Here is a 21,361-nt window from a genome sequence, read left to right on the forward strand (position 1 = left end):
CCCTTGCAGATGGGGCATGTGCGGCGGCGCGTCGTCAACCAAGGCGTGCTGCAAATATCAGTACTAATAAACATATAAAAAGAGGGGCAGATAAACTCACATGCACTCAGCGTGGAATTCGTGGCCACAAGGCAAGCTCATGACGCGGCTGACGCCGTCGACGTACTCCTCCAAGCAAACCACGCATTCGACCTGTCTGCCCATGTACTTCTTCCACTCGCTTGAGTAGCTACCGTTTGCCTTTTCATGCTCTGTCCGCAGTGGTGACCTAGGCATTTGCAGGGCCGAGTTGACAGACAGCAAGCTCTCCGACTCGGGGATGCCCGTCGTCGTTCTAGAACGAGGCCTTGGTCGGGAAGGGGTCTGCTGTAGCAGAGGCGTAGTGGGTGTTGGGCTCGTCGGTGACGGGATTCTCGGCGAGGGAACAGGTGATGCCGCGACGGTGTGGTATGTGCGGACGGGCAAACGCTCGACGACTGACTTGGGTGCCCTCCAGCGTCTTCTGCGAATGCGCGCACGGAGGATCAGCAAGGCATAGACGACGCTCAGAGTGATCAGAGGGCTGATCACAAGCACCAGCAGAGTATCGAAGAAGGGGCTGGAGCTGCTTGAAGGTGTAATCGTAACCCAGAGACCATCGTGCCCAATAGGCTCGTTGCCGCCGTCGTTGTCACCATCGTCGGGGATGGGCTCCTCGGGCCGCGGGGGATCCTTGGGCTTGTCCTCCTTGGAAAAGTCGGCGCCGTCGTCTTCTCCAAAAATCTTGGACATGATACCTCCGTGGGCTGTGGTCTCCTTCCCGGAGGTGGATCCCTCGGTCTCAACGGGCGGCAAATCGGGGTTGTACTCGCCGCTTCCAGGAGTGATGCTTCCGCCCTTGGGGCCGGTGACGTCCTTGCCAGTTTTCGCGGTGCTGCCAGGCTTGCCGACCTGCTGCTCCTTGGCCGCGCCCTCGGCCTTGTCTTTCGAGCTGGGGGCATCCACCAAGTCGGGATCGCGCCAGTCCTGGACACCGATTTGGAACGTGTCTTCGCTCTTGCGAGCGTCGGGAACCTTGCCTTTGCCCCTCTTGGCGGCCTTGCCGAGACCGTCTCGGATGACCCTGTCCTTTTCCTCGCTCCAGTCGTCAACGAGAACCCAGTTATGACGACCGCTGCTCGGGGGCTGGATGCTGTCGCCCGATCGTGAACTGCGGCCCCAGCTAAACAGCCATCGGAACAGGCTGGTGCGGGGTTTGGCCGCCTTGTGCTCGGCCTTGGCCGGCTTTCCCTTTGCGGCAGCCTTGGCCTTGGGCGTTGCCGTGGCCTTGGGGGTCGGTGTCGGCGTCGTCACCGCAGCCTTTTGCTTGTTCTTCCTGTTCTTCCGGCTCCCCGCGTCGGATTGCAGCACCTTGAGGGCTGGGCGGCCGTGCTCGTCGAGAGTGTCTTCGATGAAGCTGCCGGGTTGCGTCAGCGACGACAGCAAGTGTGCTGTGGTCCGAGTGGTGAAGACGGAGGGAATGGAGACGTTGGAGGTATCACCCCTCGCAAACATCTGGATCAAGGGACCCCCCTTTGTGTTATCGCCCACGATGAGGGCCATGGCACCACGTCGCTGCGCCCACTTGACCTTTTCCAAGAAACCGCAGCCGCCGCGACTGAGCAGCACAATCTTCCCGGCGATCTCCGCAGCCTCTTGTATCGATTGGATATCGGCGTGGGTCGACTCGGTGGACAGGGCGCTATCGTGGTTGGGCTGAGGCTTCCGGGCGAGGCCTTGGTGGAGGTAGTCGTCGGTGCCGTCGTCGGCTGGACGGATCTTGGACCTGAGGCGAGTGACGGGGACACCCACGGCGTCGGGCACGGCGTCCTTGTCGGGTTTATCGCGCTTGTGGTGACCAGGCTTGCCGGCAGCAGCAGCAGCCTTGTTGGAGGACTTGGACATGCCTTTGGTGGCAGTCTTGAGGACGGCGTTGGCCTTGCCATCGTCCCAGCCGGGGATGTCACTGCATCCCAACTCACCCTCGCCCTCGCCCTCCTGGAGGTTATCGTCGGCGAAACCACTGCCGATCCATAATTGACCGCTCAAGCCTTTATTGGGCAGGTTGGGGCCAAAGGCAGCAGGGCGAGCGACAAAGGAAGTGCTGTTGTCATCGGTCAGACTGATGGCGGCATTTGGTTGGAAAATGGAAAAAGGCGCTGTGAAGGAGAAGAAACTCGTGAATCGTGATCGCGGTACGGCGACTGGGGCGGCGATGACGGGAGAGGAGGAGGTGGAGGAGGACCGCGCCAGTGAGGTGATGGAGCGGCAGAAGAGGAAGAGCGAAGCGGCGAAGAAGAGGACGAGAATGGCTATTCTAGGAGTACGCATGGTTGGATATCGTATCGGGTCGTTACTAGATGAAAGGGAGAAAAGAAAGGGGCCAGAGGTCGAGGATATGTGTCGTGAGTATGGTATCTAGAAGTGGCGGAGGGTTCGGCGCACGGCGCGGCAGCCGAGGGGGGAATCGAGTCTGGCGATAGTGGCGCCAGAAAGGCTTGTCGACGTTGGATAAGGTGAGGTATCGACCGGCAGCCGGCAGTGGCTCAGCGGCAAACTGCACAGGGGCCCGGCATGCGCGAAGTCATTCGGTGATAGAAGGCGAGGAGAGGTCGTCTGTCTGGCTGCTGTCGGTGGAAATGTCAAATGTATGACGAGGCTGAAGGAAGGTAGAGTAAAGTAGTGGCGAGGAGGGGAGGTGAAGGTACGAGAGTTGGTAGGTATCCGTAGGGCCCTCAGTTAGAGCCAGGAGGGTTGGAGGGGTGAAGAGGTTGGGCAGCAGCCTTTTCCACACAAAGACACACTCTCCGGGTCTCTCTTTCGTGTGCCGGCGGGAAGCGTCGGGCCAAAAGACGAGAGGAAACGGGACTGGTATTTCGGTGGTCGGGAAGCGACAGGAGAAAGAAAGTTGTATGACGAGGTGCCGATCAGGTTCTTCAGGTTCGGGACCGCAGTAAGGTAAGGTAACCTGAGGTAGAGTGGGAGAAGTCAATTTGATTGTGGGCGGCACGGCGGGTTGGGTGAGGTATTGGGTGTGCACGCAGCGCAGAGCAGTGCAGCAGGCGCCATGCAGAGACACCGTCGGATGAGGTAAGGTAGGGTAGAGTAAGTAGAGGCGTGGGATGGAACGACTTGAGCAATGGAAGAGAAAAGGACGGAATGACACCTCAAAAGTGGTGACTTGTGACTAGAGGAGACCGAGAGAGCGAGAGAGACAATGGAGATGGAAAACCGAACCAAAGTGACACACCAGGAGGGTCTGTCCCGTCCGCATTTGGTGGCGGGGCGCGGCGTTGCTGTTTAGGTGCTGGGGCCTCCCGTCTGTCGCTCACTCGCTCTGCTCTCGTGCAATTATCAATGACATACCTCACTCACTCTCGAGTCTACGGTGAGTACTTACCTCAGCGGCCTGTCATTTGGCAACAACTGCACATGAAAGCGTGACCGCCAGCGGGAGTGGTGGTCCCAAAATGGACTTATCCATGCACCATGGGCTCATGGATGATGGAGTCGTCGAGTCGGGGGGTTTGGGGGCCCCTGTCTGGCTGAAAGGTGAAATTCGGATGCACTGCGCATCGGGGCACACCTCACGCGTGCACTTTTCAGTTTGATGGCGTGGGCACGCGGGACAGGACTGGTCATGAGCCACACATGTATTTCGCCTCACAATTGACTTTCACTCTTACTCTCACTCTCACTCTCATCAAGGTAGCAATGTCACTCAGTGAGACCCTCAAGTGAGTGGGCAATCGGCTCACTCATCGTTTCTTCCCAGTCATGAGAAAGACCATAATCCATCAATATTGTCATTTACATGCTTCAAGTGTATCCGTATTAATCGCCTTTTCTTTTTTCAGGTGACAGTCCAATGGCCCACCGCGATCCACGGCTGTCAGATATACACCCCATCCCAGCCACGCTCGTCCGCAGGGTGTGGCAGGGCCGCAGGGGATGGGTCGCAGGGTCGACCGGCTTTGGCGGCACACACACACAGAGTCTCACTCAAGCTTGGTATCTTGGTATCCAACTATCGACCTATCGAGGGGTCCTGGGCCCGACCCTAGAGTGAGCCAGAGGGAGCCAGAGGGAGGGTAGTTTGTCCTGGATGCTGCTTGTCGTCGCGTGCTCGTCGCTGCTGCACCATTGATTCAGTAAACTCAACTTTCATGTTCCACCGTCTCAACTTTCACTCCTATTCTCCACATCCGATGCTTCAGGGCGGACAAACGACACTAGCAGGAAAGCACATGAGAGGCAGACCTTGACGCCCAGCCGCGCATGGGGAGATTGTACCACAACCATAGGGGTTCTAACAATTCTTGATCGTCTCACACCAAGCGCCAGAGCCGACTTGGCCAAAGACTTGGTCCCCTCCCCTCACTCTCACCAATTCCTCAAGCTGCTCCTTTCCCTATCCCGTCGAGTTTCCAGAAGCGTCCAAACACCAACTAAGCTCAACTTACAACCTCGCGTGGGATACGACAACACGGGAAATGAGGGTGACGAGTTATCCGTATTCCCGTACGGCCCGCACGTCGTACCCAAGGCAGCAGAGTCCAGAGGTCGCCTCGCTCGCCTCTTACATCGTTCCCGAGGGACAAGTGAACCACATACCCTGGAAACCGGGCGCAGCAGCTTAGCTCTAGACGCGCGGTATCCCGTACGGGCCCTACAGATACCTTTAGCAAAACACGCACGCAAACAAAGAATCTCTCGATCAAGTCAGGGTTGCCAATGACTTCCTTCACACGCGACTTCTCAGTTCTCACTAAGAAAGCACACTGACTGAATTGAATCCCCTCCCCTCCAACTGCCCCTCGTGACTAAACCCCCAACTGAGACGAGGGGGGAGCATCTGAACCACCAAATAAGGGGTGTGTGCGTTTGCAGCAGTCCCTTGCTTTTTCTGGATGCCAGAAACGCCCAGACTCGTCTCGGCTTAGCGGTCCTGAAAGAAACCTAACCCAAATCTCAAAGAGTCAAGACAGCGGCGGGGGGCCGATTCGGCGAGGTCATGATCGAGAACCTGCAAGCTGCTTACTGCCGAAGATATCTCATACTGGTCAAGAGAGACAATCAACAAAGGCAGAAGCGCTTCTGCGTCCCAGATTACCCCCCTGCCTGAACGAGGAAATCCGACCTAATCCGGGCTTTTGAAAAGTGAAAGAGGCTGACAGAGACGCGAGTTTACGAGGTAGCCGTTCATCAATCAACAGCTTCCCGCCGAGTTCAAAGTGCTTGCATGAGCCATCCGTACCTCGTCCCACATAACCCCATCCACCCTGCCAAGTCGAGCATGTCACCCTAACGTGAGCTTGCCCAGCATCGTGAACCTCTTCCACCTCAATCCAAGCTCCATCCAATCCTCACCCACAACGAGCCGTGCGTCGTCCGTTGAAATCATACCGCACGCAAATAACCTTACCTTGCTTTAGCCTACGTATCTACCTGCCGTGCTATCTAAAGCTCTAAAGGTATCTAAGCCCTCCGAGGTGGACAGAGTAGCGGGCGAACAGACAATCACAGTGCGTCAACGCGTCTCACCTCGCCAACCCTCCCAGTGTTTATCCCGTTTTCAGTGACACGCAGGGTATTGCGTACAGCACCTTGAAATCGAACCTCGAACCGCCGAGGGGAAGATGGTGGCACAGGGGAAAAACTCAATTCAACCCCAAGCTCCTCTAAATCCTACCAACCAACCAACCAACCAACCTCACCTTGAAGTTTGAACTGAGACTTGAGGACCAGGCTCGACACCAACCCAGCCAAACAAAACAAAACAAACCATGCTCCCAACGTCGTATCGTCCAGCCCCCTTCACCAGAGTTAGAAACGCGTTACAGAACCAAGCACCCCATGCATCTCATCCCTCTCCATGTACTGTACGGAGTACGTACACTCTCCATCTCACTCTCACTCGAAACCAACAGCGGTCCACCAGCTCCATGACGTCCGACACATCACCCACCGTCCGCCCGCTGCCCCCCGGCATATACCCCCGGAGCTCCATTCCCGCCGTCCTCAATACCAACCCTCACCCGGCGACGGACAACCCGCGGCAGTGCCGTCCCGGCTGTGGCGCAGAACCTTTATTCACCTTTTCCCCCATCCCACATTCCTCCTCCTTCCATGCCGCATTCATCCACTCGAAGAAGTTCGGCATCCTTTCATTCCCCTGGTATCCGCATTCCTTTCCCTCTCCTTCGTACCTGAATCCCGCACGCGCGCGGAAACGCCACTCCCGTCATCTGTTTCTCTACCCATCACATTCCCTTTCTCCCATTCCCAAACGGACAAACCACGTACAAAGAAAGACGCCGGTACTCGTATCCCGTATATGTTATATCCCACCTTTCCAACCCCTTCACCCCCTCCTCGCCGAATCAAGTTAGCCCCCCACTCACGAAATGGACCCCTTCTCGCCATGGATGACGGGGTTCTCTTTCCCGACTTTTTTTTTTTGTTTCACAGCCTCTCTCGGGCAGGGGTAAGCATCGAGAACGTTCCCACCCTGCTTCCCTGGTAAAGAAAAGGATGAAACGCCGTTTGCGAATGAATCACCCCCGCGCCGCTAAAATCTCAGGCCTCGAGTCGAAGAACAAGAGTGATATGTTTTCCCCCTTCTACCCGTAACTTGTGGCTTTCTAATCCGAAAATCCCCTCACGTCCGTACGGCAATTGAGACTCAGAAAACGTGTCGTAGGTGATGTGCCTGTGGGGTCTCATGTTGAGTCGAAACAAACGTCATCCCTGAGAGCCAGTGTCGTGGCTTTCACGGCCTTCTGCCCCTCCAGGGGAGGCTGAGGCTAGGAGGTCAAGACAAGTCTTACTTAAAATGCTCACCATCTATTCCCAAAGCCTCAATCACCTCATCCGCGATCCCTGGGTTTGACCATGCTTTTCTTCTCGCAGAGGGTTCGGATGAGGGCGTCGAATCTTAGCCTCAATCCTTCTTTTGACATGAATGTCCATAGATATATTAATTTCGATGAATGTTGAGATATCCAAAGCGATGCCGATTATGTCTACAGCTTTCTCAGTAAAGATGGGCCTAAACACAGCATCCAGAAGTTCCTCCTACAGCTACTCGCACGTGTTTACCGCTCAAGTCACACCGCGCTGCCATAATGCGACATCCAGTTAAAATTCATCATCGATCATCAACGTGCCAAAACTCCACCCAACTAGTGCAAATGCTTCAAGCAACACCTCGGGATGTAATTCAACAATGCAGACGCCTCCCTGCCATGACCCAAAGCGCGCTTCCCGAAAAGACGACGCAATGCAACAAGAAAGCCCAGGTCCGCCACCTCGCGCGTCGGGGACTCAATTGAACTCGGAAAACAACCCGCTCAACTCATCCTCCTTGCCGCGATCCCACTCCCGCTTCTCCCCAGCCTTGGCCCACCGCACATCCCGCTCGTCCTTCTGCTCGTCGGCCGTGCCGCCCTCCCTCCACTTCTTCAGCATCACATCGGTGTACCCGGCCGCCCGCATCCGCTCCTCCTGGTTCTGCCGCCACTTCTGCCTATCCCTGAACGCCTCCACGGCGTCGTCCCAGTTCTCTCCCGGGTGCTTGTCGTCGTCAGCCATCTCCACGTCCGTTTTGGGGTTGTAGCCCGCTTCAAAGCGCTTGTCGATGCCCGAGGCCCCTGAAGCGGTGCCCCGGCCGCGCGAACGGATTTGCTGCGGCGGTTCCGGCCCGATGAACTCATCCAACGGGTCTGAGTCTGATGCTGTCGTCTGAGGCTCCTGCTCGTGCACTCGCCCTCCGTCGCCGCGGCGGCTGCTGCCCTTGATCGAGAATCCCGACAATGGCCTCTCTCGGCTCCGGTCTCTGCGTGACCGATGACTCTTCGACATTAGATCCTGTCCTTCTTCGTCTCGTCTCCTTTCCCTATCACTTCGCCGGGACTTTGACGCAGTCTCCCTATCCTCGATTGGCGACCGATGGCGGTGCCTCCTGTGCTTTTCGTCGGGTGAGCGTGACCTCCGGCGATCGCTCTTATGCCGTCGACGATCGTCCCGCTCCGAGTCCGCTTCGTCCCTTCTACTCCGCCGGTGCTTCCTACCGCTCTCGCGTTCTGGAGATTCGCTCCTGCGTTCTTTTTGATGTGTCTTCCGCGATGGCGAGTCTCCCCTCTTGTGCGACTTCTCGTTCGATGTCCCTGAACGACTGGGCCTGGCCCTGTCCTTGCGGTCTCCCAAGATGGATAGGATGTCTCCCATCTGTCTCTTTCGAATATCCTGCGGGCCTGCCTTTCTCCGCCTCTCCTTCTCCTCGGCGTGTTCCAAATCCTTCAAGCGCGCGCGAGATTCGGCGGCCTCTTTGGCCAGGAGGTTCTTGTTATGCGTGTTCGTGTCCTTGATGATGTGGCGCAGGAAACGGGTGTTTGGTTTGGGCATGTTTGCCGGTCTAAAGGGAGGATCCAATTAGATGGTGACGTGAGGAAACCGGGAGAGTCGTGGGACGTACTTCTTGTCTGCCCTGCCCATAACTGCCTCTTTGGCGAGCAAGTCGGCGACATAGTCGTCCGTGATCATGTCGTGGCTTGACATTGTGAGGCCTTGGTAACCAAAGTGTAGATTCAAAAAGTGTTGAGATGACCACGCGCCTTCCGAGCACGCAAGATCAGGCTGATGGCTGCGGCATCCGGCGGCTGGCTGAGATATGTGCCTCTTTTTGTCGCGAATAGAAGAGAAACGCGGGGGTTCTAGAAGTGCCGGTCTCGGATCGATGAAAGAAGTCAGAAATGACAGTGGCAGGGCTCTTCGCTGAGGCTGTTGACTGAGGCGATGGAGAGGGGCAGCGGGGGTTCGCTTAGTTGGAAGGTGTCGTTGTCGCAAACTGCGGCGTTTGGAGGATTGATCGACGACAGCAGCAAAGGCCGCCAGAGTCACTTCAACAAGGAACTTGGCGCGCAGTGGGATGAGCCTGCGCCATGCCTGCCGTTTTCCGCACGGCCAGGTACCTTATCAGCAGATACAACATGTCGGAGATAGCGATAAGATAACGATGGCACCTTCCCAAATCTAGACCTAAGTAAACAAACGACACAAAGATGAAGCGCCCACCTTACCATTGGTTACTTTACTGACAGACTTTGGGCGCTCAAGGGCAAAGAATTAACAACCGCGACAGACCTCCCCCGCCGACATCATCTCCGACGCGCCAACGACGAAACTTGAATCGCCAGCGCACCTACTGGGACCAAGATATACGACAACAACACAGCTAATCAACCTTCCAAAAAAAAAAAAAAAAAAAAAAAAAAAAAAATGGACGCGGGAAAGGCGGCCCAAGTGTTGCGCAAAATCGAAGACCTTAACGAAAACCATGAAATCTCAATCATCAGACTCAGCGAACCCATCTCCAGCGCCGTTGCGCAAGAATCACGGCAAAGGACGTCAGACGCATCCAACGCATCCCAAGATGCCGCGACACCAGCCAGCCTAGAGGCCGACCTCGAGCACTATAAGGAGCTCTTCGCCAAGCTCCGCTTCTCCTACGTCGAGCAAGTCACGAAAGAAAAGTTTATACGCGCCATCGTTGGCGATCCGCCCGTCATCGTCACGCCGCAGGAGAATCTGGAGCTGGAAAAGGCGAACCTCGAGGCCAAGGCGCAACTCAAGGCGCTCAAGGTGGAGGTCGCGGATATGGTGACGGAGCTGGAGAGGAAGGGCAAGGAGCTGGCGAAGCGGTACGAGAACGTGTCGCTGGACACGACGAAGCTGAGGGAGCTGCCCGACAAAATTGCCGAGTTGGACGAGCAGGTGGCGGAGCTCAAAGAGTCGCAAGCACCGGGACAGAGCCCGATGATGAACCTGCCTCTTGCGAGGACCCTCGAACTGGTGGACGAGAAGAAGAGGCAGCAGCAGCAGTTGGATCGTGAGCTGGAGCAGTTGCAGGCCAGGGTGCCGCGCAAGAGAAAGGAGCTGGAAAGGCTGCAGGCTGAGTTGATGCCCTTGGAGGCCAAAAGGCAGAATAGTACGGCAGCTGCCAAGGAGGCGCGAAGGCGGAAGGATAGAGCCGGTGGTGATGCAGACGACCTCGAGGAGCGGGGCCGCTGGTTGAGAGCTAGCGAGGCGGCGCTCAAGCAGATGTTGGATATTCAGGGTTGAGAGTGGGTTGGTATCAAGGGCGGATGGGAAGATGGTGGACGACATGATGATTTTGTATACCCGCACACAGCAGACCCAGTCATGGGTCAAGAAACGGCGTTCCCAGGCGTTTGGAGATGACATGAATTCACCGACACGCTTTTACTGATACATGGTCGATTGTTTAATGGCGCCAAGTAATGCCATCACCCAATGGTGGAATGCGACTTTACCTTTTTCTTACCTCTCGTCCTCACCTCATCTCTTTCTGAGTGTCAATTGCTGTATTATTACGTGGTAGCTGGCATACGATACGAGGTACGAGGAGCATCCGCTGCAGTCTCAAAGAGACAAAATAGTCCCAAATGGGGCTGTCCAGGGGTTTGTCACCAGCAAAAAAATGATGGATTGGCGGCTGGAAAACAAGACCCACCAAGAATTGAGGACAGGGATGCGGCGGCGGTGCACAGGCAGGTCAAGTCCCCTGGCTCGCCGGGAAAGGCGTTGATTGGACGAAGATCGAACCCTCGGTCACGTGTCGTGCCATCCACGAATTTTCAGAGTGGCCGGATGGGTAGGCCCCACCAAGCCCAATCCTCTCGCTTAGGTCACGCACCACGAAATTTGACAATCGAGCGTCTTTCTCGATTGATTCCTCCGCGAACCAACTAACCGACCAGCAACCACCGAACACCATCGTCGACCACCGAATACCGCCAAGATGAGTACGTTTTAGCCGCCGCCGTCGTCGCCATCGTCTTCGCGACGAAAGGTTGACCATTTTACGCCGTTCCGATGGACTGACCGATGTTTTTTTTCTCGTATAGCGAAGGGTACCTCCTCGTTTGGTAAGAGACACAACAAGACGCACACCTTGTGCCGTCGTTGCGGTAAGTGGCATCTACCTGGGAGGGAGTCAAGTTCTGGTTCACTAGGACGCGACTACTTGCCAAAATTCGAGATTTGAGACGGGTTCAAGAGACTGATAAATATTTTGTTTTCAGGTCGCCGATCGCTTCACATCCAGAAGCACACCTGCTCTTCCTGCGGTTACCCCTCGGCCAAGACCCGCAAGTGTACGTTTATCCCCCCGAGCGACGAATCCAATCCGAATCCCCAGGCATACCCAATATACCAATCCCCCAAGATGATCTCAATTCACGCCGCATCTTTTACGCCTACCCAATACACGCAACAACCACACAAGAACTATGAATCGAGAAAGATGAAGAGGAGTTACTGACCTAGGATGCGATTTACAGACAACTGGTCCGAGAAGGCCAAGCGGAGAAAGACCGTCGGCACCGGCCGCATGCGCTACATGAAGGACGTCTCCCGCCGCTTCAAGAACGGCTTCCAGTCCGGTGTCCCCAAGGGTTCCGCCGGCCCCACCGCGCAGGAGTCGTGAGCGATGATTGGAATGTGATTCGGGTCGACATGGGGAGGTATCTGTGCAATCGAGGGCATTCGGGCGATGGGGGAATGAAAAATTGAGATCGAGGCGGGGGCCAGGGAAGGCGTGGCAACGCCGCCGGAGTCTTGTCTACTCGGGAAACGATATCACGAAAAGAAATCAAAGGGAAAAATCAGCTCCTTTTTTTTCTTCTGCTTTTTCTTCCCTCCCTCTCTGTCTCTCTCACCCCTCCCCTCGGTTTTTTGACTCGGAAGCAAAGCCAATATCAAAAAAAGGAGTCAAAACAAAACCAAAGCATATGGCCAAAAATCGAAACGGGTGTTTTTACGTCTTCTCATGTTATCTCGCGCGCGGGCTCTTCAAGGGGATAAACTCACTTTTTTTTTACACGGGAAAAACGGATCCTGAGGGAAAAGAGAAATGACTTTGCTTGTCTTGTTCACTCACTGATCCCACGCGCAACTGGATAATGGTGACTGATCGATTCGTGGATACTTCCGATGCCGATTCGCCTCATCCCGATAATTTTTGATGCCATGCGTGCCCACGGCCGCACGGGTCATGACGAAACATCGTACTTTGACGTGACAGCTTGGATATCCCCTCATCATGAGGTGATACCTTGCCTTCGAGGGGTATATCATATCCGGACTCCAAACCGGTAGCAACCTTCCGACTTCCCTCCGTAGGATGAACAGCTTGACCGCAACCCAGCAGGTGATGACATGCAACTTCATACCTCATCACCCCCTTCCTTACATTGCATCACTGTCCCCTGCCAAACACCTTGACGCTCCCATCCCCACCAACAAAGTACAACAGTTCCATCTCCTCGACCGCCCTCTCCTCCTCGCCACCCCCTCCAGCCGTGACCCTCAACACCCCGCTGACGTCGCTCGCGTTTCCCGTGTCGAGCAGCCTCAGACCAATCACCGTCTCTGCGGCATGCGCCAGCCCGAGAACGAGACTCGCGTGCTCCTTCTCCAGCGTCGTGGTCTGCGCCGCTATGAGCGGCTCATCTGCTGCGACGGTGATGATGGAGGCGTGGACTTTCTGGATGATGTGTCAGTGAAGGGACCCTCTCTTGATCTGGGAATGATGAAACTGGGACGGGGAAGGACATATCCTCATTGGTGTAAAATAAGTTTTACACAAATGGAAAAGAAGTCATTCAAAAGGAGAAGAAAATGGGCCAGAAAGTAAGGTAGTAAGTGTACATACCTCTTGCACACCAAGCAACATATCCCTCAACGCAAGACCCGTGAGATCCTCGCCAGACGCAGCGAGCAAGAGGTCCGGCTGGTCCACAACCAGAACCGTCTTCGCATCCGCCGCGGACACATCGGATATCGCGCCGTCGAGCTCGCGCTGTATATCAGCCAGCCTTGCCCCACGGATGGTCCTCCGACCTTTGGGCGTCGTCATCGTCGTCGGCGGCGCCTGGTGAGGGGAGGAGAAAAGCCCACTCAGCCCGTCCACGAAGACGAATTTGCCGCTTCTTCCCAGTCCTTCTAAATCGAGGCCCTATGGTGCACGGTTAGTTTTGTTTCATTAGATTTCAAACGTGCTGGGTACTGGTAGGCAAAATGAGTTGGTGAGTAAAAAACTCTCATTGAAAATCTCATCGATGGAGGGGGGTTGGAACTTCGAGTGAGGGGCAATTTTTTCACCCGTCAAGAAGCAAGACGCGGAAAAAAACAAAACATACCAATCTCCCAGCGCCTTCCTTCCAAAACGCAAAATCTCTCATGAAGCTGACGAGAATGACGCGGACACCATCGCTCTGCGATGCAGAGCTGGCCCCTTCCTCAGCAGCGGCGTTGAGTTTCCTGAGGTACGTGTACAGGTACCGCAGGACGAGCCAGTTGGTGCTGGCGCCTAGGACGCTGGTGAGGAGGATCTGAGCGTATTCGGACGGCAGGGCGAGGTAGCTCTCCAGCAGGTGCGGTATCCTCGTCGCCATTTTCCTAACTCGCGTATGCTCTTGTGAGTCAATTCTGTATGAGGCGGACACTTGGTTGTTATGGTCATGTAATTGAAGGCTTCACTTGGATTCAGTAGAGTCAGGGTGCTATTTTCCATTGCGCCTGGGTGTGGTGGGGCTCTTTTAGCAGTGTTGAGAGTGGGTTGGCACTGTATAGAAATGGTCCTCTCATCAAAGCTGACCCTGGAATGAAGATTCTCCTGTCGCTGTCATGAGCTTCGCATTTTGATCATCTGCCCTTCAGTGTTAGGGATGATTTGGTTCCTCTTCGTCTTGGTTCAGGATTCTTGCGCTTCAAATGCGTGTTCAGAATGCTTAGAAACCAACCTACAGAGTCAAGCCCAATCCATTTAATGATAACTTTTGGAACTTATCACGATTCCACTCAGTCTTACAAAGGCTGTTGAATGGACACGTACGGTACCACCACTTGGACAAGTAAAATATGCAGCGCTATCGATTGGTGTAAGGCATCTGACATTCATTGAATTCTTCGTCTTGACGTGTCAGTCCCTAAAACAAGCCAAGGCGAGTGAATATTAGCGCCAACATAGCAAAAGCAAAATATTCCGAAACCGAGAATCGAACTCGGGGCTATGCCTAACCTCTCACTAAGATGAGAGGGCATCATGTTGGCCACTACACCATATCGGATTGGATAAAAGGTTCAAATAGCAAAGGAAAATAAGAATGGTGGGCGGCGTGACTGGCGGGATGTTAGGTGGATCTGGAGATACTTTTCGCGGAATTTGACGCAAGTTGAAGCACACTGAACAAAGTCCAATGTCTTGAAATTTAGCTTCCAGTTCAATGTAATACTTGTGGGTTGTATGCGTTCAGCATTAAAGGACCAATGCGCATCAACGTCGTGAGGTTGGACGTTGGAAGCGGGAAAGCTCAGTTGTGTAAGGGGCATTAGGCCTTAATTATGTGTTAAACGCAACGAACCTCCTGAAAGATGACTTACGCCCGTTGAAAGTCCAGCCGCAAGCCAACTCCGCCGTGACCTGTTACATTATCAACGCCGTTTGGTACGAGACTCTAGGGAACTCCCCTCATCCATCGAGCTGTTAGTGGCCTGTGATACACGTCCATCCGAATCGTAGAGGACCACTATCCCCATCTTAGCTGCTAAAGCAACTGAATGACTGCTAGGGTCATCCCTCGATAGCTTGGCCTCGGAGTTATCTTTGGTAGCCTTCCTCTTCGCCTCGAGCTCCTGTCTCTTCGCTCGCCTTTCCAACTCTTGCTTGATCTGCTTCTCGCGCAACAGCCATTGTCGACGGTATACAACTTTGTAAGAATACTTCTCAGAGTCCAGAGGTCCAAACCTTTCGAGGAGCCAGTCTTTGAAGAGCGAGACCTCTCCCTCTTCCACTTTTTTTCCCCACTTGAGAGGCCACCAGCCACCAAACCCGTGCAGGGTCGAAACATTTGGATGGATGCGGAGTGTGAGGAAATCTCTCCCATCTGTTCATGGGCTTCTTGCACTTGGAATCTATCGTGCAGATGTCGTAGGCGATGAGGGCAACTCTAGGCGCCTCGAGGATGGCTGACTTGTTCCGCATGGTGATGAGTACGTTCTCAGGCTCCACGTACTCATGCCAGACTCCTTTGTATACCTGTTCGACAACGCCAGCAAGTAGTAGCGCTAGAATGTCCAAGCGTTTCTCTTCGGTGAATTTGAACGAGTCGGGGCCGTCGGTGTGTACGCAAATTCGTCCCTTGGGAGGGATCAGGACCTCATCGGCACCGTGGCGGCATATATCTCGGATGCTCGTTCCCTGGATGTACTCCAGGAGCACAAGGCCTACATGTCGTGTCTTGCCCTCGAAGTCTGGAGAGTGGCTGGTAAGACAGGTCGTCCAACAGCCGTAATACTGAGGAGCAAGATGAGGATAGCCAGTCAGGTTGTAAGCGTGCAGTTCCTTGTATGCACCAGCCTCGCGGCTGAGTTTCATGTCAGCTCTGGAGGTCACCTTCCAAGGACCTTCTTCTTCGGGGACATCCTCCGGGAAGAACAGGGGGTCAAAGATCTTGACGACCGCAAGTTCGTGGGTGTCGGGAACGGGGAACTTGAGGTCGGTCGTAGGTTTGTGAAGAATCTTGACCAAGAGCACTTGATTATCGCCATCGTTGCCGTTGGAAAGGGACTCTATAATCTCGACGCCCAAGCTGTTGGCTGGATCACCGTGCTGGCTTGTGTCAAGTAGGTGAGGTTGGTTGTCGTCGTCGAAGCAAAGAGCAGTCATGGACATATCTTCCTCTCGCTCTAAGAGTATCCTCTTTTCTTTGAGACCATCTGGGACTTTGTAAGTCGAGCGGCCATGGGCATCTGGCGGCGAGTGAGGGAATAGTGTGAGCTTCTTTCCCGGACCATATTGCCTAAGGTCGGCACGGAGAGTGTCCATCATGTGTGATGAACAACGTGGTGTTCCAGTAGGTGTGTCAGCTTAAGAAGCGATCGTGCTAAATGAAGATGTGAGAGTGGTAGATAGAACAATAAGAGTGTCAGGAGAAGAGGATAGAATTTTGAGTGAGGAGGTAGGTCGGCAGGCGATCCTAAGAGGTTAAGAAGTAAGGTAGGAGCTAGAGAGGTCGAGTCAAGAACGATCGGAGATAATTAGAGCCCCCGGTAGACGATGCAGGCAGGAAAGCCTCATGATCTATTTGAAATTAGCAGAACTTCCTTCTCCATAAGTTTTCTCAAACCTTGAAGCTCTTGACCCGTCACTGCACCGCAGATACCCGGAAGGTGGCAGCTAGACGCAGCGGAGTACGTAGAGTTTATGGGTTGTACTGCCGCAGAAAGCTTGGATTTAAGCTCAGTCTGTCAGCGCTGGAAACCTAAGCTGCCCATAAGATTTTGGCCTCTCCGCCGTGAGAGTTTCGCGGGAGGTTTAACTTTGCTGAAGATCAAATTGATGGAGGAAAAAATGTTTTGAGATGGAATTTACTGGGCAGGACATTTATCTTTCCACGTGTGAGGGTATCATTGCCATCATGTTATCAGCGCTTGAGGAAGACTTGGAATTTTGAAGGATATTTCAAGTTTGATGGTAACGTGAGTCGCTAGTCTATCACTAAATATGTTTATCTTTTTCCAAGAAGAAAAGGAGGCGTCCATCTTTCACCTCCGCCATTTGAGAAGAGGAGGGTCAAACTCGCCGGGTTTACGAGCACCAAGACGCGCCTGCGTCTCGAGGTGTTTTAAATACAGTGTTGTTTGCGTAACTTAGTTGCAGCAGCAGACCTAAAAAGTAACAAAAAAAAATTAGAAAATCATTTTCCTCTTCATGTTTCATTGCAAGCCAAAGCAACAAGAGAGAGGGAGAGGGCACTTACCTGTCCGCCACGACCAGACTTGGAATTGCTACAGCACTTTAACGCGGAGCAGCTCTCGCCCTTGTCGCCGCCCTTGGAGCATGTTCCCGCCTTTGCGCATTGGCGGGTCTCGAGGAGGGAGGGGAGGTTGACGGAGTCGAGGTTGCTTGGGACGGCAACGGCGAGGGTGGCGAAGAGAGCCATGAGAACTGCTGAGGCGCGCATCTTGGGCTGTGGGAGGTGTGTCGTGCGGGTTTGCTTTGTTTGTGGGTTTGGCAAGCTGTTGTGAGGTTGTTTTTGGCGTGCTGGAGGATCGATGGAAGAAAGGGTAAATATGTAGTTTGATTATGCTGTGTAGAGAATGGTTTTAGATGTTGATGGCGGGGAGGACGAAGTTGGAGGGATTCGCGGCGAGTTATATATCGACTATACCTTGGCTGATCACCCACGCGTGGTTTGCGATCGACTCGCATCCTCTCGTGGGAGGCACCCCATCCCCAGATGGATGAGAACGTTTGACATTTCTTAGGCGAGAACCGAATCCAGACTGCTGGGTGAACCGGTCCCGCTCGTTTGGGGCCTGTCTGGTCTGGTCTGATGTCGTGCTGGCTTACCGTCTGGGAGGGAGATCCGGAGTACTGGGGTTGTCTGTATGCTTTGGACGGGACGTATTCGACAATGAGTTGGCGTGCTTGCCCTGTAGATCATCATCATCCTCCCCCTTGTTCGAGATGAACCGCGCATGAAGAAAGCTCGACCTGTTTGGAAGGCATCACGAGTGGCACGAGTCAATATTACCACCTTCTGAAGGGTAACTTGAAGAGGAACTTTGAAAAGTCTCCGGGCGTTTTGGTACCTGGGTATCCTGCTCGTCTCGTGAGGCAAGAGAGACCCGTCCCAAGATTTGGTAGAAGCGAGTTGATTGACATGACTTGGCGCGCGCGTAGGTCTCGTTTCAAGGCATCCTAGAAAGTGAGGGTTTGAGTCAAGATGCCGCGTGGTAGGCCTTGTTCCTGACGCGTGGGAAGCCGGGCGCCTTGCACGCGCCCCCAAAGAGGGGGTGGGGGGAAACCTGTAATGAAGAACGGGGAAAACACAGGGGTCGGGGTGGTCATTTTCCTATTTTAGGGGACGGTATCATTGAGTCGTCTGATAGTCGTGTTCTTTTCTTCCGACGGAGTTTGTTATGACTGACTGGTCTGATATTTTTGGCATTTAAACTTTGGATGTCAAAACGTGTATGCTTCGTCAGCCTCCATCTCTCTCTTGTCTACCTTATGTATTCTTGGCCCGTCGTTCTGATCGAATAACGCTGTCTGCCGTAGGCGCGCATACACTATCATCTACGAATCGGGATTGTGCGTGTACGGGGTAGAGGGACCTGTTCGGGATCTGCCCAAGGATGGATATCTGAACCGCACTATGCTCTTGGCGAATATCGGTTGTGATCACTGGATGTTCTGTATGCTACACCGTCACGATTCTCGTCAGTTCAACAAGGAGACGCGGGATACACGAAGATGTTGCTGGTCAACGAATTCCGCGTCCTCTCAGGCTCTCCCGTGGCCATTGCCGCATCAGGTAGTCGCTACTTAAAAACGGCGCGTCTTACTGGTTCGATGAGAGTTCCATGCGACAGGGGTTTGCTCCCCACCGAATGAGGTACACGCCAACGATGGATGAGAAAAGACCATATCCGTAGACTTTCCCGTCTGTGCCCATGTCTGACGGATACACTAGAACATTGTTCCGATTCTGTATCGTAGTCTCGATACAATACGATGATGGGGTTACCTAGATGGCTTGTTCCGTGGAGACCACCGGCGGATGACCAGACCGCATGCCTCAGCTCTCTGACAAAGTCCGAATGTCGCATGGGGAGGGAGACCCGCTATTTACGGCATTGCCCGTTTCTAGAAGGAAGCGCTCGTCTCGGGTTTCCCTGCATCAGCCGGATTTACACCGCTGAGGGGGGGAGGGTAAACGTCTCGGTTTCACCTTGTAGAATTTAAACTTTTATTGGGTTTGAATTTTCCCGCCGCTAGGAATCTTTGGATGGCGGGAAGCATATTTTGGGTTGAGAGGGAGTCAGATGGGTTGTGTTCATGCATGATCAGGGTATCTCCCCCCCCTCCTTTTTTTCCGTCTGCAGTCTTCGAGGCGCAGGCGTATCTCGATGCTTTCAAACACGCCAAACCGGGCCTTTCCTCTTAGCTGGCGGAGACGGGAGATGTATACTTGCCTCATTCTTCATCTTCATCAACACGAATTCAGCGATGGACTGGCGTTTCACTCGATTATTAAATTAAAGTACTTCGTGCTAGTCAACTTTCCCCAGGCGTTGGTCACGAAACAGCCAAGATGCCCTTACTCATGATAGCAGAAATGAGCGAAACCCTCTCTCAAAACCATCATACAATTCATCTCAGACCAACTCCCCCCCGTAACTTGAACAACAGACCTCCCTCGAAACCTTCACGCTGGAAGGCATTCCAGCATACAGCATGGAAGATGCACAATCCATCCTCCAATTCCCCCTTCAGCTATCCCACTATCATTCTGTCAGCATACTTGAATCATGTCCATTGACAATGGAGCAAAGTACCTTACGAAAGTGCTTGAAACACTTCAAGAGGGAGCCCATGAAATTGAGGCAAAACTCTCCACGCTTCCCGCTCGTCGCGATGCGCATGACTCCAGTCCCGGCAGCAAGTCGACCCGCCACCGTCGACTCTTTAGCCATGTCTGGGCATTCCATCGTGATTTGGCAGTTTGTGTTGCCGATAGTGAACTCGGGCAAACCCGTCACAGCAAGGTAAGCAACTCCATATTTGACCAGGTAGGCCATGGCCGTCGGGAGCTTTGAGCCGGGACTTGGAGTCTTGAAATTCTTGATGATGCAGTCTCGCTCTTCCCGGTTCTGAAAACGTTCGTCTTCGTCGTCGTCACCGTCGTCGTCTTCGCTATCGTCGTCCTCCTCATCGTCATCCTCATCGTAGTCGTCATCGTCTTCGTCGTCTTCATCATCGTCATCCTCTTCGTCCGAAGAATCGTCTTCATCTTCTCCATCGGACGGATCATCTTGGTCGATAGGTACTCCATCCGATGGCTCGCCTCCCTCATTCTCCCAGAACCATGGGCGCAATGCCACCTGAAGTCCCTCCATAGCCATAAAGTCGTATGATCCAAGGATTCGGGGTTCGTGCTGATCATCACTCTTGAAGGGCTCCACGATCTATATATCGGGTCGAAGCGGGCGAGTAAACCCGGACATGTGATCCTGGAGAGCCCAGAACTGTCTGCCATTGATAATTTCCATCGCGTGGATGAGGAAATCCATGACGGGGCAGATGACGTGCATTCGAAGGAGATACACCGCCGTCTTCCTGTCGAAATTCATAAGAAACACCGAGGTGTCCTTTTCCAGCCAGGGATGATGCTGCAGCTCGCCAAACTGGCCCTTGAGACCCTCAATCATCTCGGTCGCCAGTTTCTGATGCTCGTCATGGTCGACGCGGACAATTCGTTCGGGAAGCGAGCGGGATCGAATCCGCCTGCTTGGCTTGAAAATCATTCGCCCCCGACTAGGCGGCCTGTATGCGGGAAATATGATCGGGTACCATGGCGGCACAGGATGCACTTGGTACTCGGGCCAATCTTCCTTCTGGAGGATGGCTCGGACGAGCCGGGGGTAAGGATTTAATGCCATCGTATTTGGCGTTTCGATCTGTAGTTGGTGAAGAGAAAAATTAGCTTGGAGATGAGATCAAAGGCTAGTGATGCGATGGCGGGAAAATAATGAACCAAGCAATCATACATACGTCCTTTTTTTCGTAAGTCCCGATGGAACTTTCTGTCGCGACTCTGGTACGAAGCTAGAGTGACGTGATGAAGTCGTCTTTGTTGGTGGGCGGGAGTAAGGAAGGAAGGCAAGGAATCCTGTAGACCGCAGTGGGAAAAGAAAAAAAGAAGAAGAGTTTTCAGAAAGCCCAAGGTGAAGTCTGACACCATGACCAGACCCTCTCTGGCCTGAGGTTTTGGCACTGGATAAGATGAATATATCGCGGGTTGAATATACAGACAGGACCAGGCACTTACCGGCCCATTTTAACGAGGCCGGTTGCCCACTGGTGATCACCAACATCATGCAGACGTCGACTCCATGAATCACTCTAGCCAAGTAAGGTCAGCGAGTCCTCCCGGGAGTCTGGGACTGGATCTTTCTGCCTTTATTTTTCTGGTGTTCCCATCTCTCAGATGGGTACCATCATCGCTCAAGCCCCAACCTTACCTGAACACCCGACTGCTGGTAGTAAAGGCTGGGTACTCGGGTTGTCACCTCTGCCCTCTTCCGCTACCTAAGTAAGGCACGTTATATCTTACCCTACCTTGGATAATACCTAAGCCAAGCCAACGAGTGCCTACTAGTGGTAAATTATCTAAGGTAAGGTAGTTCACACAAGTTCTCGAGTCCTCCCGGCAGAGCTGATCCTCTTCCTATTGTCCATTTCCTTTCCAAT

The 21,361-nt window shown here is 53.7% G+C and overlaps 8 protein-coding genes and 1 non-coding gene across 9 annotated transcripts; 2 read left to right on the forward strand and 7 right to left on the reverse strand.

Annotated features, from left to right (window-relative positions):
- Window positions 1-96: 96 nt before the first annotated feature.
- N0V96_005561 (uncharacterized protein) lies at window positions 97-2,349 on the reverse strand (the record flags this gene model as incomplete). The annotated part of the gene is made up of 1 exon (XM_053195625.2): window positions 97-2,349. The coding sequence occupies one exon, from the start codon at window positions 2,347-2,349 to the stop codon at window positions 97-99; it is 2,253 nt and encodes a 750-aa protein (XP_053046964.2).
- Window positions 2,350-7,344: 4,995 nt separating this feature from the next.
- Window positions 7,345-8,562, reverse strand: N0V96_005562 (uncharacterized protein; the record flags this gene model as incomplete). The annotated part of the gene is made up of 2 exons (XM_053195624.2): window positions 7,345-8,434; window positions 8,495-8,562. 2 exons carry the CDS (start codon window positions 8,560-8,562, stop codon window positions 7,345-7,347), a joined length of 1,158 nt encoding a protein of 385 aa, XP_053046963.2.
- Window positions 8,563-9,297: 735 nt separating this feature from the next.
- N0V96_005563 (uncharacterized protein) lies at window positions 9,298-10,140 on the forward strand (the record flags this gene model as incomplete). The annotated part of the gene is made up of 1 exon (XM_053195623.1): window positions 9,298-10,140. One exon carries the CDS (start codon window positions 9,298-9,300, stop codon window positions 10,138-10,140), a length of 843 nt encoding a protein of 280 aa, XP_053046962.1.
- A 700-nt stretch (window positions 10,141-10,840) lies between these two features.
- On the forward strand, window positions 10,841-11,527 carry RPL37B (60S ribosomal protein L37B; the record flags this gene model as incomplete). The annotated part of the gene is made up of 4 exons (XM_065757437.1): window positions 10,841-10,844; window positions 10,947-11,009; window positions 11,124-11,195; window positions 11,382-11,527. The coding sequence occupies 4 exons, from the start codon at window positions 10,841-10,843 to the stop codon at window positions 11,525-11,527; spliced, it is 285 nt and encodes a 94-aa protein (XP_065613780.1).
- Window positions 11,528-12,298: 771 nt separating this feature from the next.
- Window positions 12,299-13,496, reverse strand: N0V96_005565 (uncharacterized protein; the record flags this gene model as incomplete). The annotated part of the gene is made up of 3 exons (XM_053195621.2): window positions 12,299-12,586; window positions 12,755-13,057; window positions 13,242-13,496. The coding sequence occupies 3 exons, from the start codon at window positions 13,494-13,496 to the stop codon at window positions 12,299-12,301; spliced, it is 846 nt and encodes a 281-aa protein (XP_053046960.1).
- A 588-nt stretch (window positions 13,497-14,084) lies between these two features.
- N0V96_005566 lies at window positions 14,085-14,171 on the reverse strand. The gene has a single exon. It is a non-coding gene; the product is annotated as a tRNA-Glu (tRNA).
- Window positions 14,172-14,535: 364 nt separating this feature from the next.
- N0V96_005567 (uncharacterized protein) lies at window positions 14,536-15,931 on the reverse strand (the record flags this gene model as incomplete). Its single annotated transcript, XM_065757438.1, has 2 exons — window positions 14,536-14,848; window positions 15,009-15,931. 2 exons carry the CDS (start codon window positions 15,929-15,931, stop codon window positions 14,536-14,538), a joined length of 1,236 nt encoding a protein of 411 aa, XP_065613781.1.
- A 716-nt stretch (window positions 15,932-16,647) lies between these two features.
- N0V96_005568 (uncharacterized protein) lies at window positions 16,648-17,066 on the reverse strand (the record flags this gene model as incomplete). Its single annotated transcript, XM_053195619.1, has 2 exons — window positions 16,648-16,710; window positions 16,863-17,066. The coding sequence occupies 2 exons, from the start codon at window positions 17,064-17,066 to the stop codon at window positions 16,648-16,650; spliced, it is 267 nt and encodes an 88-aa protein (XP_053046958.1).
- Window positions 17,067-19,395: 2,329 nt separating this feature from the next.
- Window positions 19,396-20,319, reverse strand: N0V96_005569 (uncharacterized protein; the record flags this gene model as incomplete). The annotated part of the gene is made up of 2 exons (XM_065757439.1): window positions 19,396-20,056; window positions 20,108-20,319. 2 exons carry the CDS (start codon window positions 20,317-20,319, stop codon window positions 19,396-19,398), a joined length of 873 nt encoding a protein of 290 aa, XP_065613782.1.
- Window positions 20,320-21,361: the final 1,042 nt, after the last annotated feature.

Source organism: Colletotrichum fioriniae (genome assembly GCF_027942845.1).
Source record: "Colletotrichum fioriniae strain IMI 355084 chromosome Unknown scaffold_6, whole genome shotgun sequence".
NCBI lineage: Eukaryota > Fungi > Ascomycota > Sordariomycetes > Glomerellales > Glomerellaceae > Colletotrichum > Colletotrichum fioriniae.